This window comes from Haemaphysalis longicornis, unplaced genomic scaffold, assembly GCF_048455015.1.
Source record: "Haemaphysalis longicornis isolate Haplotype H1 unplaced genomic scaffold, Haemaphysalis longicornis Haplotype H1 scaffold_9, whole genome shotgun sequence".
Taxonomy (NCBI): domain Eukaryota; kingdom Metazoa; phylum Arthropoda; class Arachnida; order Ixodida; family Ixodidae; genus Haemaphysalis; species Haemaphysalis longicornis.
Genome location: NW_027526460.1, coordinates 146,440,553 through 146,454,520, shown reverse-complemented (window position 1 = coordinate 146,454,520; position 13,968 = coordinate 146,440,553). Strand labels below are relative to the sequence as shown.

The 13,968-nt window shown below is 47.5% G+C and overlaps 1 protein-coding gene across 6 annotated transcripts in view; it reads right to left on the bottom strand.

Moving 5' to 3' along the window:
* Nucleotides 1-296: 296 nt before the first annotated feature.
* The window catches only part of LOC144153574 (sphingomyelin phosphodiesterase-like), a 197,259-nt gene continuing 183,587 nt past the window's right edge, over nt 297-13,968 (bottom strand). For all 6 annotated transcript variants that reach the window (XM_077685199.1, XM_077685196.1, XM_077685198.1 and 3 more), the window contains exons 8-12: nt 12,626-12,706; nt 6,108-6,278; nt 4,454-4,664; nt 3,575-3,759; nt 297-2,388 (exon numbers count right to left, since the gene is read on the bottom strand). In XM_077685199.1, the coding sequence (XP_077541325.1) occupies nt 2,256-2,388; nt 3,575-3,759; nt 4,454-4,664; nt 6,108-6,278; nt 12,626-12,706 (781 nt within the window). In that variant the 3' untranslated portion in view covers nt 297-2,255. The remainder of the gene's footprint in view (nt 2,389-3,574; nt 3,760-4,453; nt 4,665-6,107; nt 6,279-12,625; nt 12,707-13,968) is intronic.

Sequence of the window (13,968 nt, the reverse complement as noted above, 5' to 3'; positions counted from 1 at the left end):
AGTGCATATTTTCATCAGGGCACGCGCTCAGGCGGATTTAATAGCGTCGGCGGCGATTCCAAAAACTATGTACCGTGGCGCCTATGGGCTTTCTGTGTTTGCGTCAGCCAGTCTTCCTACTTGCCTCTATGTTAACTTCAAAACTGAGGATTTACCGCACTTCGCTCACAAAACATAACAATGCTAAGAGCATTTGTATTTCTGTTGACGTTTTTTCACGGCAATGCTAGAAACAGCCCCGGTTACACAAGGTGTACACCTTAAGGGCAGCTAACACATAAAGAAAATGACCACGGCCGGTTTTGTTTGCTTGTTTATTCAGTTGCCACTCCGAAGAGCCAACAATTTCTAGATGCAGTTCGCGAGATCAGCAGAACAACAAGCAATACTTTAGTGAATATCTTAGTCGAAAAATAGAGATATGAAAATAGAACAACACATTAAAGAACATAAAAATCATGTGAGAATAAGGGATGTTGGCAATGTCCAGCGGTAATAAGTACTCGTATTTCAAGTTTCTGACTTTCCAACTTCATATCTCTGATAGGAAAGTTGACATTTTTTACCGCGTAAGCGGAAAAATTCAGTATTATAAAAATGTAGACTGAGTTTGTGCATGCCCTGCCAAAAACGGTGTCAGAAACAGCACAGTTCTGCAAGTTTTTCAACTAAAGTCGCAGCATTCCTTATCACCAGAGATTGCCTACACCGACAAGTGATACAAGGGCGTGCAGCGCAGCGCGCCTTCCTTTGCAGGGATAGGAGCGTAAGTCAATACGACGGCAGCAACATTTTTTTAAGTTACACATCTTCAAAGAATCGGCGCGGGGGATTGCAAGGCAGTGAGAAAAAAACTCTTTAATGAAGCAATATACACAATGTGGAAAGGAGTGCATTTTTATTTGCTCTAGATTGGCGATATTGTTACAATTTCATGATAAATGCTCGAAAACGTTTCTGGATATTTAGATGACGCAAAAGCGTATTTGAGCTGAAATATCCTGTTGTATGATAATGATATGAACAAGTGTTAGGCTTGAATAGCCCCGCAAACACAAGCAGACACATTGCGAACCTTGTTGGAACTGTTTAAATATTACCGTATGGGTGACAGGCCCTCCATACTTCAGACAAGTCGGAAATCGCGCCGCTGGTCATTACGAATGAAGGAGCAGCACAAACACGGGAATGTCGTATTTATAACAGCTCGCTAGACCCTACCACTGCAGTTTGCTTTCTCGCACCACGTCCCACTCACTGAGTAGGCATCACGCTAAGTCAGTCCTACATTGGCATATGCACTTTCGCAGTATGCTGAAAACTGAGGGAGCAAACAAGTTAGCCACCTGAACCGTGCAATAGGTAATAAATTGCAGGCAGAAGATTTTCCGCTCACTTTAACAATTTCCGCTTTGCGTTAACTAGTCGTACTTCTCGTCACTGTGCGTGCTTCTAACTATCTCATTTCATCAAACAATACGTCTGTCCTTATTGCTGCCCAGATTTCACTCCCTATTTAAACTGCACGCGCTGTTGTAGGAGAAGGCAGCAAGGACGCCCCGTCAACTCCTCCTACAACGCCACACTTCCCAAGAAAACGACGCCGTTCGAACCCTCTGTGAGGCTTGATCTTGATCCTAACCTATAGCCTAATATCAATGAAAGCTGCTTGATGACACCAGCGATACTACTGTGGGCATCAAAAGCGCATAACACGCCTTGTTGATCCGACCGAGGCGCATTAGAATCACGGACGTGACGCGCTTTTCTGTTTGCAGACAAGGTTTTGAAATTTCGAAGTCCCTATTTTACGACATTGATGACACAAAATTTCTGCAGCGCAAAACAGTTGTTCTTATGAATAGCGGAGGAGGAACGTAGCGATGAAGGTAACAGTGCTCTTAAGCCCAGAGAAGTGATCCGTGCAATTGCCATTCGCTAAGAGGCCATTCTCGACCATTAACAGCGAATACATCAACCTGGCGAACTCTTTTATATTTAGCATTTGCTTCAAAGTCCGCAGCTGCGTGGTGAAAAGTGTAAGCGCTTTAGACTCTTAGAGGCTTTGCCTCGTGTATCTCATAGTCTCCACAGATTTTGTACCCTGCGCTAAAACGTTCTCATGCTTGGCAGTTCAAGGATAGGAACTAAAGACATCTCTTTGCTTAGGTCCTCAACCCACTAAGGCATTTGTGAACCAGTGGTGCGATGAGTGTAGCAGGCGTTTGTACGAAACTATTCGTCCATCAGATGATTTACACGACGTTGATGCCCATGTCGATCATGCAGTCTCGTATCCCAGTAGTGGTGGCGGCCTGTAGAGTGCAGATCTCTCTGGCTTTGCATTCTTTGCCGCACTCGTGTGGAACCACCAGTTTGTGCATGAACCTGCGGAGGGATAATGGAAGCATTCGTTTAACCACGTGATTCCTCAGGGTACCCTGAGATAGACAATTTCAGTGCCACTGTATTAAGTGCAGAGCACTTTATGGGCTCGCCTTGTCGTCGTAGCTCGCTGTCACAATATCATACGACTGCGGAGTCAGGCGGAGTGGCGAGATAAGTAGAGCCCCACGGTGTACCGTAATAGTGTAACACAGAGGCTTCTAAAATCATAGTCATAACCGTTCGACACTAATGAACCGCTGGCGCTTGTCACACATCACCCCGTCATTTAGCGCTGAAAGAAACTGCAGTTACATTTGAGGCAAAATCTGTGTATATAACCAGCATGCCGCGTACTTTTAGCTAGGAGCACGCGTTGGGTTGGTTTTTACAATAGCAAGCAAAAAAAGCAGCCGCCAAGAACAACACGTCTTCCAAACTGCGCAGTAAGGGGCCGGAACGTGCGAGGTCCCGCTCGCGCTGTTACAAGCAGAAGGGACCGCGAGCACTGCGAAGGCGGCAAATTTGAATTTCATTGGACAAACCTCAGTTCAATTCATTAACAGAGGAGTGAGGCAGGGAGTAGAAGAGTGTAATGGGTGGCAGCAGTGAGCGGATTACGGCACCAGAGCCGGTTATAGCGAATCACTGCTTTGCACTTCCGACAGCTTTCACGTTGAGGGGAACGGCTTTGATTTTGTGTCTATACATCGAATCTACCCCGTAAATGTATGCCCCAGCACCAGGGATACGTCAGTGTGCACGCTAATTATTAAACTCACGACTACTCATTAGTACTGAAGCTCACGTGTGAGTTCGATACGGAGTTGGTAGAAGCCCGCACCAAAAGCGTTCGTTTGGTGTTAATATTTCTTTATTATACCTGAAAGGAACTTGTTCGGGGGTTTTCAATCAGTTCTGGGTGCTCATGATTTTACACTTGCGGATTTTACACGCGGTTTTGCACTCGCGGGTTTCACAGAAATTGCCGTGATTTTGAATGAACACAGGCCCAGACTAAAACGTTAAATAAATGTATCGTACACTAAAAGAGCCTCTCGAAGTGTTTTTATGTGTGGACATGCGAGCACGTGATCATTTACGATCACGTATGAACTTGGGATTGTGAGTAAATCAATTTAAATGCGTAATGACGCGTGTGTTAGTAGTTGGCAATGGGGTTTCTGACCTGTGGTAGTCCTGGAAGAGGGTCTCATTAGTCTTGAATGCCTCTGCCAGTCGGTGCCACTGGCTCGGTGACAGTGACTGCAGGCCGTAGTGCTGCTTTGCTGTGTATACCAAGTTCCACAGTGGCTTCTCCCCTTTGTTAGACTCGATGAGGTCCATCACGTACGTCTCGTGGTCCAGCAAAGTCTGAAATCAATAAATAGATTAGCAAATTATGCTTGTTTAGGTAATCAGTCAGTGAATCTATTCGTGAGAGAATTTCAAAGCCTGCATATCGGCACATTTTTCGCAAATCTAGTTTGTTCTGGACAAAAACACAAGGAAGCTTGCCGTCACCGTCAATGCAATGGAATATCAAACTCGCATGTACTCCAGCATAGAATACGCGTCCTGAATTTTTCTCGAGGGTAGTTGTGAAGTGTTCCAAAATAATTTGTGAAGTAGTCAAAATAATTGCAAACAAAGAGCACAATAACACCGCAACAGACATGAAAATGTTTTTTGTAAATGTACACATTCAAACGAATAATCCATTTTCACGAACGCGGAAGAGTGTTTCAAATAGTGCGTACAGTATTATTTCAGCGTAGGTTTGACTGGTAATGTTAATGAGAGCTCTAGGTTGCTTATTTGGTGACGAAGCTGTCAAGAACTTTAGGCCTAACATTAGTTGGCCATGCAGAAGGTTGACCATGCGGCGTATACAGCAAATATAGATTAAGATTTTTTCACACGTTAATATATTGTTATACTTCAGCAAACCAGAAGAAACATGCATGGCTTCACAAAACCCCGTTAGATATATCTCTCCGCTTAGGAATGCTGGCCCTTGCTGAGCTGATAACCATCACTTGCGGTCATGTGTTCAAAGTGCACCCACCCAACTGGCATTCTTGCTCTGGCGTCCGCCATCCACAGTAAACACTCGGTACGCGGGGTTGCTGTTTGTGAATGTCGTCACACTGGGAGCGAGGTAGGCGACGTTGGTGGGCCGCCTGCCGTCCTTGTCGGCCCCGTCACCGCGGTAGAACAGGTACATATGGTCCAGATGAGTGTGGCCATAGAATTGAGCGACGATTGTTGACTCGTACCTGCGTTAGTTCCCATGACAGCAACACAAAGTTTGCACATTTACCGTGAAAGCGTTCATTTGCAGGTAAATAGCCAATTTTGAAAAGGGTATGGCAACTTAGTAAAGCAGGTTGCAGGTCAGTTCATTAAAGAAAAGCAGCTGCCTCGATTGGTGCGTGCCTCGACTTCCTGCTCCACTTTTCATTCTGCTGCTTAACTGACCTAAGATAATGGATTACTACAAGAGTAATGGGGGGAAGCAGCAATGCGCGCTAGGGTTGTGTTTAGGAGCGATCAAGGGGAACCATCCAGTGGATGGCTAGCTTAGCGTGGTTGTGTTCCGGCCATTTCTTAAATGGACCCCAACCAACAGACACCAGAACATACGTAAGGGATGCAAGTAAAGCGAATACGCTAAAGAAAACCCATGTTGAAGTGCTCACAGCAAGCCTTTTCTATGTCTTGGGTATTCAGTGCACAGTCACTGCACGCAAACGCTAAGAATCCTCATTAAGCCCTCTTAACGCTTCACTGTGGTGACGCGTCGCTACCTCAATGCTTCCAGAAAATTTCGGGGTTTGACTTATCAGGCTTGATGACCTTTCACATGCTTCGCAGTCTGACGAGTAATTAAATCTTTGTTGAATACTGTGATATGATGCAATAAATGACCTACGCCGTAAAACGCTACCATCGCTTTTGGCGTGTATCCGTGGCATGCAGTTGGGTCACAAACACCGATACTACACCACTCACAGTATTCGTCAACACTCGCTGAGCTGAAAGCAATTTCCGATGCCTTGACAGCTGCACAACTGCTTAGGCCCCAGTAATCGCACGCACGCACGCGAAGGCCGCTACACTTGGCTTCGGAGTAAAGATTACCTGGACTTCTGGACAGCCACAAGCGCACGCACCGACTCCTATACCTGCCATCACGCATCCGCAGTGCTTGTTTCCACTAGACTCAATTTCCAAGTTGACCATCGACAAAGAAGCCCTTCGGCTCCCCACACGCGCACTTATCCGCCGTGAAAATTCAACCTCCCTGGTGGCCTCACCCGCCGCGAGGAGGTCCCGCTGCGAAAGGTTCGTGTTTGGGCGGCAATCACACCAGCCGTCACCCACGCCTTCCTCCGGTTTCCTCTCTTGCTGCATTGCGCTGGCTGCAACCTCTGTTCTGTGGTGACTGCGGGAGTCACCAGACCCGTCGATACGGCGCAGGGGCAGGTGGACCACCTCGCTTGGACTGGACGACACTCTGACAACACCAGCGTCGTTGCAAAAGCACCTCTCTGCACGCGCTGTCTACGCTCTGTCCTATGCTCTTATAAAATTCCCTGTGTCGCCCGATTGACGTGGCTGGGCGGAGCCAAAGGAATACTTCTGCGACATGTCTCATCTGTTGCTCAAGCGATAAAAACGTGGTGGCACAAGGTATGTTTAGAGACACCGACACGTACCGGTCGACGATGCGCCGGAAATTGTCCGCCCAGACGGGGATGCATTCAACTTTGACGGGTGCCACGTGCCCGATGATGTAGACCTTCTCTCCAGAATCCTCGGACCGTTGAAGCTCGTCCGCCAACCACTGCAGCTGACCACTTGGGTCGGTGGAGTTGTACAGGAGCCACCTACAAGAAACGTTCGTATAAAGTTAGTAATTGCTCGACTGGTTGCTTAGTGGCTTCCAAACTTGTTTTACCACAGGTAGTGGGTATTCACGAAGCATTGAGACAGAACAAATAGGAAGCTTGTGACTACATGTTCTTGTAGGGGTGCGCAAATAATAATTGTTAGCATTGAAGCGAATAGGATCAGATAATGCTTTCTCATTGTTATAAATCGAAGCGAACATTTTATATTTGCAGCACCCATTTAGTCATTTCAGGATGCCGGACAGTGCCCCCTTCTATGGTGTTATCTTCAGTGGCCAATTCAGGAATGGTTAAAGGGGAGAAAATTCGAGATTTCCTCTCGAGCCACCCTGCCACTTATTCGATTCCCGGTTCACACGCTACCGCTTTCTACCTCACATCAGGCACCCCTGCCGCACCTGCGTTCCCGCATCGCTTCCTGGGAGGACTGGTCGAATCTGGCGTTCTGGCGTGGATGTCAAATAGACGCAAGAACTTTTGGCGGCCCACTCCCTTCGTGTTAGTGCGGCCCCTGGGAGTTCTACGGACCAGCCGACTCCTAATGAAGAGACTGTGGTATGACGGCCCGGACTAGGGCTGTTTAGAGAATAAAGTTTTCTCTCTCTCGAAGCACAGGATATAGGCGCAAGAACTTTTGGCGGCCCACTCACTTCGTGTTAGTGCGGCCCCTGGGAGTTCTACGGAACAGCCGTCTCCTAATGAAGAGACTATGGTACGACGGCCCGGACTAGGGCTGTTTAGAGAATAAAGTTTTCTCTTTGTCGAAGCGCTTCCTGTAAAAGCCTTATCTACCCTTTTCTGGCTACGCCCTAATGAAGCTCAATATTACAGCATTACCCTGAAAATTGCTGTTTATGCAAAAAAAATAAGATTAATAACAAATTATTCACGAAGTTATTTTTCTGTTGTTTTTTTTATACGGTTTAGACTTTCGTGACTCCGCTTTAAAGACTCAAAAATTATTTTGGGACCTTTCACTCTGTGAACGCCAAATAGGCGAAAGTGTTCGGCAGATCCTGTTCAGCACGTACCAGCTTCGTGCCGTGGTGTACCCTAGACTGGCGGTGTGCAAGCGATGGGCCCTGCCAAGGGTTACCAGGTTTTTGCAGAATAACCCGCTACATTATGCTTCATATAGCTCAAAAGTACAATTGAAAGGTTCTCTCAGAGTAACGCGGCGCGTTTTTGCGCCGTGTCACCCGAAAGCAAAAACAGCCCAAAATGGCCCGAGCACAAAACTTAACAAGATTCCTTTGAAAGTTTCTTGGTATGTCCGCTGCAAAGAATTAGATTTATTTACAAAATGAGCGCTAGTTATATAACCAAACTCGACTAATGTACGTTGTAGTGGTATTAAAATACGTCAATACACTCTAGAATCGTGTAAAGTCCTAAAATAATTTCTCGCTAGTCCAAACTTTACATTCCAAATGTTCTGCAACGTTTTTACAAATATTCCGTTCCGCAAGTTGGTTTTTGTTAGAGTGAATTAACATAAAATTCAGATTCGCTCGTCTGCGGCATTTGACATAGGACACTGAAATTTGGCGTACAACCGCATCCTTTACAATAGGGTTCCACTTGAACACCTCTATTGTAGCGTACTGCGATTCGGTGCACATCGACACTCCCAATTTTTGAAAAAGAGAAAAAATTTCTGGGCGATTTTGAAAATCGAGCCTATGTAAAATTGTTATTATACACCGTTTGAAAGTTTATATCTTCTGGGGATTTTTTCTGTTCCGTTTGGAGTATATAATTGCTTAAATGCTCGAAAAAAATAGGGTGGAACTCCAGGACTATCTATGTCTCGGCGTGTTCGTTCGTTCCGCTTTTCCGCGCTGAGCCAACAACTCGCACCAGATTTCCTGTCGGGTCTGATCTGTTTGCTTTTTTGAGGGCCAGTTTAAAAGTGGTGGGTTGGCTATTTTGAAAACTAGTATTTTAATAGTCTTCCTACCTTTAGAATATATCATGCAAGAGCACAGAATAGTCCAAGGATAGCCAAATGGCCAACCAACAATTTTTCCTGCTAACCACAACACCAAGTAGCCCAGTATGGCTATTCGTAGCCCAACCTGGTAACTAATCGCTACCTGGCTGTCCACGTGCCGTAGGCATGTGTCTCTGGAGCTCTCTTCCCAAAATGTTCAGGTGGACTTCCCCCCCCCCCCCCCCCCCGAAATGGCGAAGGGAGCCTTGCTGTTCCCCTTTTTTGTGGTATATATTAACAGAGTGTCCGCTTTGGCCTTGAGAAGGAAGGAAGAAAAACTTTATTTTGAGCCTGGGGATGTGGGAGTGGTTTGTCATTCCAGGAGACCATGGGACGACCGGGCTGTCACAGCCCTGGACACCAGGAGTTGCTGTGCATCCGAGCCGGCGCTGGTCGTCGGGTTCTCCCACAGCTCAGGAATGGAAATGGGATTAAGGTTCGAGGGCTGAGTTATGTGCGCACCCTAGACGGGAGGCGGTCTCTTAGCCTTCAACCCAGCGTCCGGGCTAATTGTGATTCTTGCGCCATATTCTCCCCTGGTGAGTGTTGTTATTGCCCTAACAACGCCACCCCCATGTTGGCCTTGAAGGCGTTGTAATTCTCATGGCAACAATGAGAGGGCGCGCAGCTTGCGTGGGGGAGAGATAATGCTCTCTCCTCTCATGCCGGTTAGATTCCTCCCCCCCCCCCTCCCCCCGTTCCCACCCGGCCACCGCCGCCCCGCTGCCTCCACGGGCAAGCCCCGCTCCGGCGGCGCGAAGCCACGCGGCTTGAGCAGTAACGACGCCAGCTCGAATATCACTCGAACACTTTATTCGAGTCACGCGCGCGAACGCGACGTGCGCCGAGAAACACCGATGACCAATACAACACAGACAAGATTGTCTGTCATCAAGCACAGCACACGCACGACACAAGTCCTATCCTTCAGCTGAGCTTCACGTACGGCATACGAACGAGGTTCTCACCTTTTTCTAACAGCACTCAAACAGACTTCGCGTTACGATTCATCCTGGTGTTCTTGGAGTCCCTTTTGCAGCACCATAATGTCCGAGGGAGCACACACGAGAAATCGCCCACTACATTAGACGCGCGTCGGCCTCGCTGCCTCGCATGGCCTCAACAGAAACTACGGTGACCGTTTTCGTGCATGCGCGGCCCCAGCTGCGCCGGAGAGAAGCGGAAAGAAAAAATGGGAGGAGGAGTATTTCCCCAGCGCCACTGCCGCTAGGCGCGCAATAATAGAACCGAAACTAGAAAAAGTAGCATTGGCCTGCCCTAGATAATATGATACATGGGTTGGGCAAGAATTTACATCATCATCATCACCAGCCTATCTACGCCCACTGCAGGGCAAAGGCCTCTCCACCTCCATGGGCCTCTCTCCATTAGGCCTCCAGCGCTGGAGTTTTCACGACATGCAGCGCCCCTAGTGGCCGACGCCTCTGGGTAGTACAAAAAAGCAGACGACCCGAGCCTCCCTCCATGTTTTTTCAATTACAAGGCAGAGTGAAACTTGGTTGTACTTAGTTTAATTGCTTTATGGTGCGTTTAAATGAATGCATACTGTATGAAATAGCCCTTAAAGTAGTTTTAGAGGCTAAACAAAATAATATCCGCTCAAACGAGCCGATTTATCGGCTTTCTTTTGAGCGAGCTGTCGCGGTCGTCGCGGCGTGGGACAGCATCGCCAGGTCGGGTGGTCTAACTTCCTGACGACGATTACCGATCTTTCTTCTTGCGTGCGGTCGACAAAGGAAAGTTCACGAGTAGCATAAACACGGAACGCTAGGTAACTGCGAAGGGTGCTTCAGCGGGAGCACGCAAGCGAACTCAAGAATTGCGCAGCCGCCTCACCTGGCCCTGTTGGCCTGGCACCGCCTTGAAAACGAGTGGAAATTTTTTTTTTATTTTCTCAAACTAAATGATCCTTGCGTAACGTTTTACGCCGCACGATTTACGAATGGCAGGGTACATGTTTACTAGCGAGTAGGTGAGGCATTACGCGAAATAAACAAATTAATCGCTATTAAAGGACGCAAAACAATCACCAAATAGCACGCCCGCTGCCTGCAGAAATGTGTACTTCTATATTTGCATTACATGACATAACACAGCCGCATACAGGGCGTGGCCCCGAATATTTACATACGATCATCACTGACTCTGTTGGTTATCTTCGTCGCTAACAATCTGAACGCCGACACGGCAGTTTTGTCCTCAAATGGAGTTAGACAGCGAGACAAAACAGAAAATTGGTCGCTTCTAGTTGAATTGTCCCCCATCTTCACACTTCGCCAGATCATTGTCAGATATTATTGGCGATTCGCTGAATTTTTTCGCTTTGCATTCAAAGCCCCCCTGCTCATCCCACCTGATTTGCCGTCCAGCCCTCCGCCGTGTCGGCTGCATGCAACTCGGCCCTACAATTCAAAACGTTGCTGACCCTCATTCTAGCCTAGTAAGTGCAAATTGGGAATATATTATGCAAGAGCGTAATTAAGTAAATTGAGCGCAAACAAGGAAAGCGTGCGGCCTCTCGATTCGCCCGAAGTTTTACGACCACTAATTTCGAAATCGGAAAACATATTTCACGCTTCTGACGCTCGCTGAATATTGTCACTGAGACACGCAACGAAACGGCAAGCTAACACTGCACCATGTATTCGTAACGGCGACGCAAACGATCACTGTTTAATGAAAGTGCGCGCATAGTGCGCAGGTACGCAAAAGAGCGGCGCACCGGAGCAGACGAGCCTGCGGTCCGCCGGACTCGCTGGCTTTTTAAAGCGCGATCATCGCCGATTGCGTCACTCTTCTTTTCTGATCAGCTGTTGCTGAAAAGTCCTTCACCTAGAGTATTAGTTTAAACTAGAAGTTTCACTTCAAATTTCACTTCATACGACCATCGATCGATGAACCTGCGAGTGGCAGAGCGCCGTCACCGTCCCGGCACTTTCGTCGGTGCTGTAGACGTATTTAACGCTGCAAAGCTTTTTCCCCTAATGCCAAGTTGATCGCCAGAAGAGATCGGACTCGTCGGGGGTGTGCTGGTGACCATGTCGCAAAACAATCTGGAGCATCGAGCTCATTTTGCTTCTGTGAACACGGGATCCTATGGGAGCCGCGCAGTTTTGTACTACCCGGAAGTTCTGCCCGGAAGCCGCTTGCGCACGAGTCCCCTGGGCAGCGCAGGAGGCCTTTAATCTCCAATTACCCCGGTTTTGTGCTAACTGCGACCAATTTATCCCCGCAAACTCCTTGATCTCATCTGCCCATCTAACTTTCTGCCACCCCCTGCAGCGCTTGCCTTCTCTAGGGATCCACTCTGTTACCCTTAATGACCGACGGTTATATTGCCTTCGCATTACATGCCGTGCCCACGTCCATTTCTTCTTCTTAATTTCTACTAATATGTCCTTACCACGCGTTTGTTCCCTGACCCACTCCGCTCTCTTCTTGTCGCTTAATGTTACACTTATCATCTTCCGCTCCATTGCCCGTTGAGTCGTTCTCAATTTAAGTGGAACCTAACCAAGGTATTTGGTGGGGTCCATCCGATGTAGCCAAGTTGGGTGAGGGCAGGTGTTTGAAATCTCCGGAGTTTTATTTCTTCACTTTTAGTAAGCTACGGGTGAGGAGGTGGGAAATGTCTTGAAGGGCGGTAATGTTGAGTGATAACGAGACGCGGTGTTTCCTCAGAGGCCTGGGAGGAAAGTTCGCAGGCTTGCCTATGGGCAAAGTTATTGCCGATTAGTGAGGAGTGTCCTGGGGTTCACACTAAGTCGATCTTCCGGTTGGAGACGTGTCATTTGAGGAGCTTTCACGTGGTAGAGGCCATGTTACCTGCTAAATCCTACGACAGACTGCTTGACAGTTACAATCGTTGCGGGAGTTTGAGTGATAGCGAGGGTCACAGCAAATTCTTCCGCGGCCCAGATAGATGGGAAGGGTGCGTCCTCCTTCCACCCACATTTAGCCAAACTCCGCCCTCCTCCGTAACTTCCCTGGTGCATGTTCGGCCTTGCCACGTCCTGGAGACCTACTTAGGTGAAGGGGTCACTCTCCCAGCTCCCTGGATTCACATGAAGTCTCGTAGATATCGCAGACGGAGCACTTACTCCTGCCCGTTTACGGGAAGGTTGGTCAGTTGGCTGTCGAACTCGACCTTCAAGCTTCATTATGTACAGCCCCCGAGGAATATCGTGGCCTCGTAGGCAGCCTAAATGGCATGCTGAAGCGCCACCCTTATATTGTTGGTGAAGTCCCGGAGGGAAAGCATGCTGCCATCACATGAAGACCGTGTGACGCCTCGCATGAAGGTACTTACCAATTGTAGAGATAACAGAGGTTTGTGTTGAGCGATATCACCTTGAAACCTTTCGCCACTTCCACCGAGTAGAAGGCGCCCCTGTACAAAAAATGAAAACAAAAATGTCTTGAGAATATTACCGTGAGCATCACGTGAGCATGTCGTGAGCACGGATTACCTCTTTTTTTGCAACGCTTTTGCTGAACCAGGACTTTCTCATTGCTGAGATACCAAGTCACCGTTTCTATTGCTATGTGGTGGAAGCTACGTGATTTTAAATTCATAAACCAAAACACCATATTTTAACGAAGTATTAACCTAGCAAGCCAGAAAACAAATTTTCCAGGAATCGCACGTATTAAGCGATTTTTACCATCATTTTTGCTTGCAATCAACGCATCAATTGGTAATGTTTGAGGGGCGATTATTTTTGCACCTCCTGGTGTATAGAAACTGCCTAAGGAGTGGTTCGTGGCGCAACCAAATACCAGTGAATAGCCTTCATAAGCGACCTTTTGGGAACGCCTCAAATGGTAATGTTGTTAGTGCACGGCATGTTTTCATTTCCGCAGCACAGCGTGGCCCGTATTTCGAGCACACTTTTGCTGTTTTTTATACCGCCCACAAATATAACCATTAGGCTGCCTGGTTGTCTCTACTATACTAGCAAAATTAGGACGGCTACATGATGAAATTGTTCGAAACGTTGTTTGGACATTGGAATAAAATAAACCTTTGATTTGATTTCTAATCCTAGTAAGGTGAATACGTGCGAGTACTCTGAACACATTGTGACAGTAATTCCTAACTGCACATCGTAACTGCATCCCAACTGCAGAAAGTAAATACCTCATGAGATTTTCCAGAGACCCAGTTATCGTATATTTCAACGTTGCATACTCTATCGCGTATGCGGTCCATAAGTTTTTATTGTTTCAATTGCGCTCTTCCTGGGGATTTTGCAGCTCCCTGCACGACGTCAGACCACCTTGCTCCCTTCATCTCACTTCCAATCTGAAGGCTTACATGGCAATTTTTACCTCAAATGAGGTCGAAACTCGTGACATTCGTGCTGAAAATAAACATGATTACGATTTCTGTTTCCGTTTTGTGCAGTATTTTCAATTTTTCAAAAATTTTTACTTGGCTTCCAAAGCCCCTTCTCCTCTCTCTACCCCCCTCCCCCGATATGCCGTTCGGCCCCCACCGTGTCGACTTCGTGAAACCTGGCCCTCCGCCTCATACGGCTTCCGACCACTGTTGTATACAGACGACATCAATGAAAAGTGAACCTTAGGGTAATGGAATGGGCAACGTAATATCCCTTGCAATCACCGCCGGTCGATAGGGCACCTACCTTT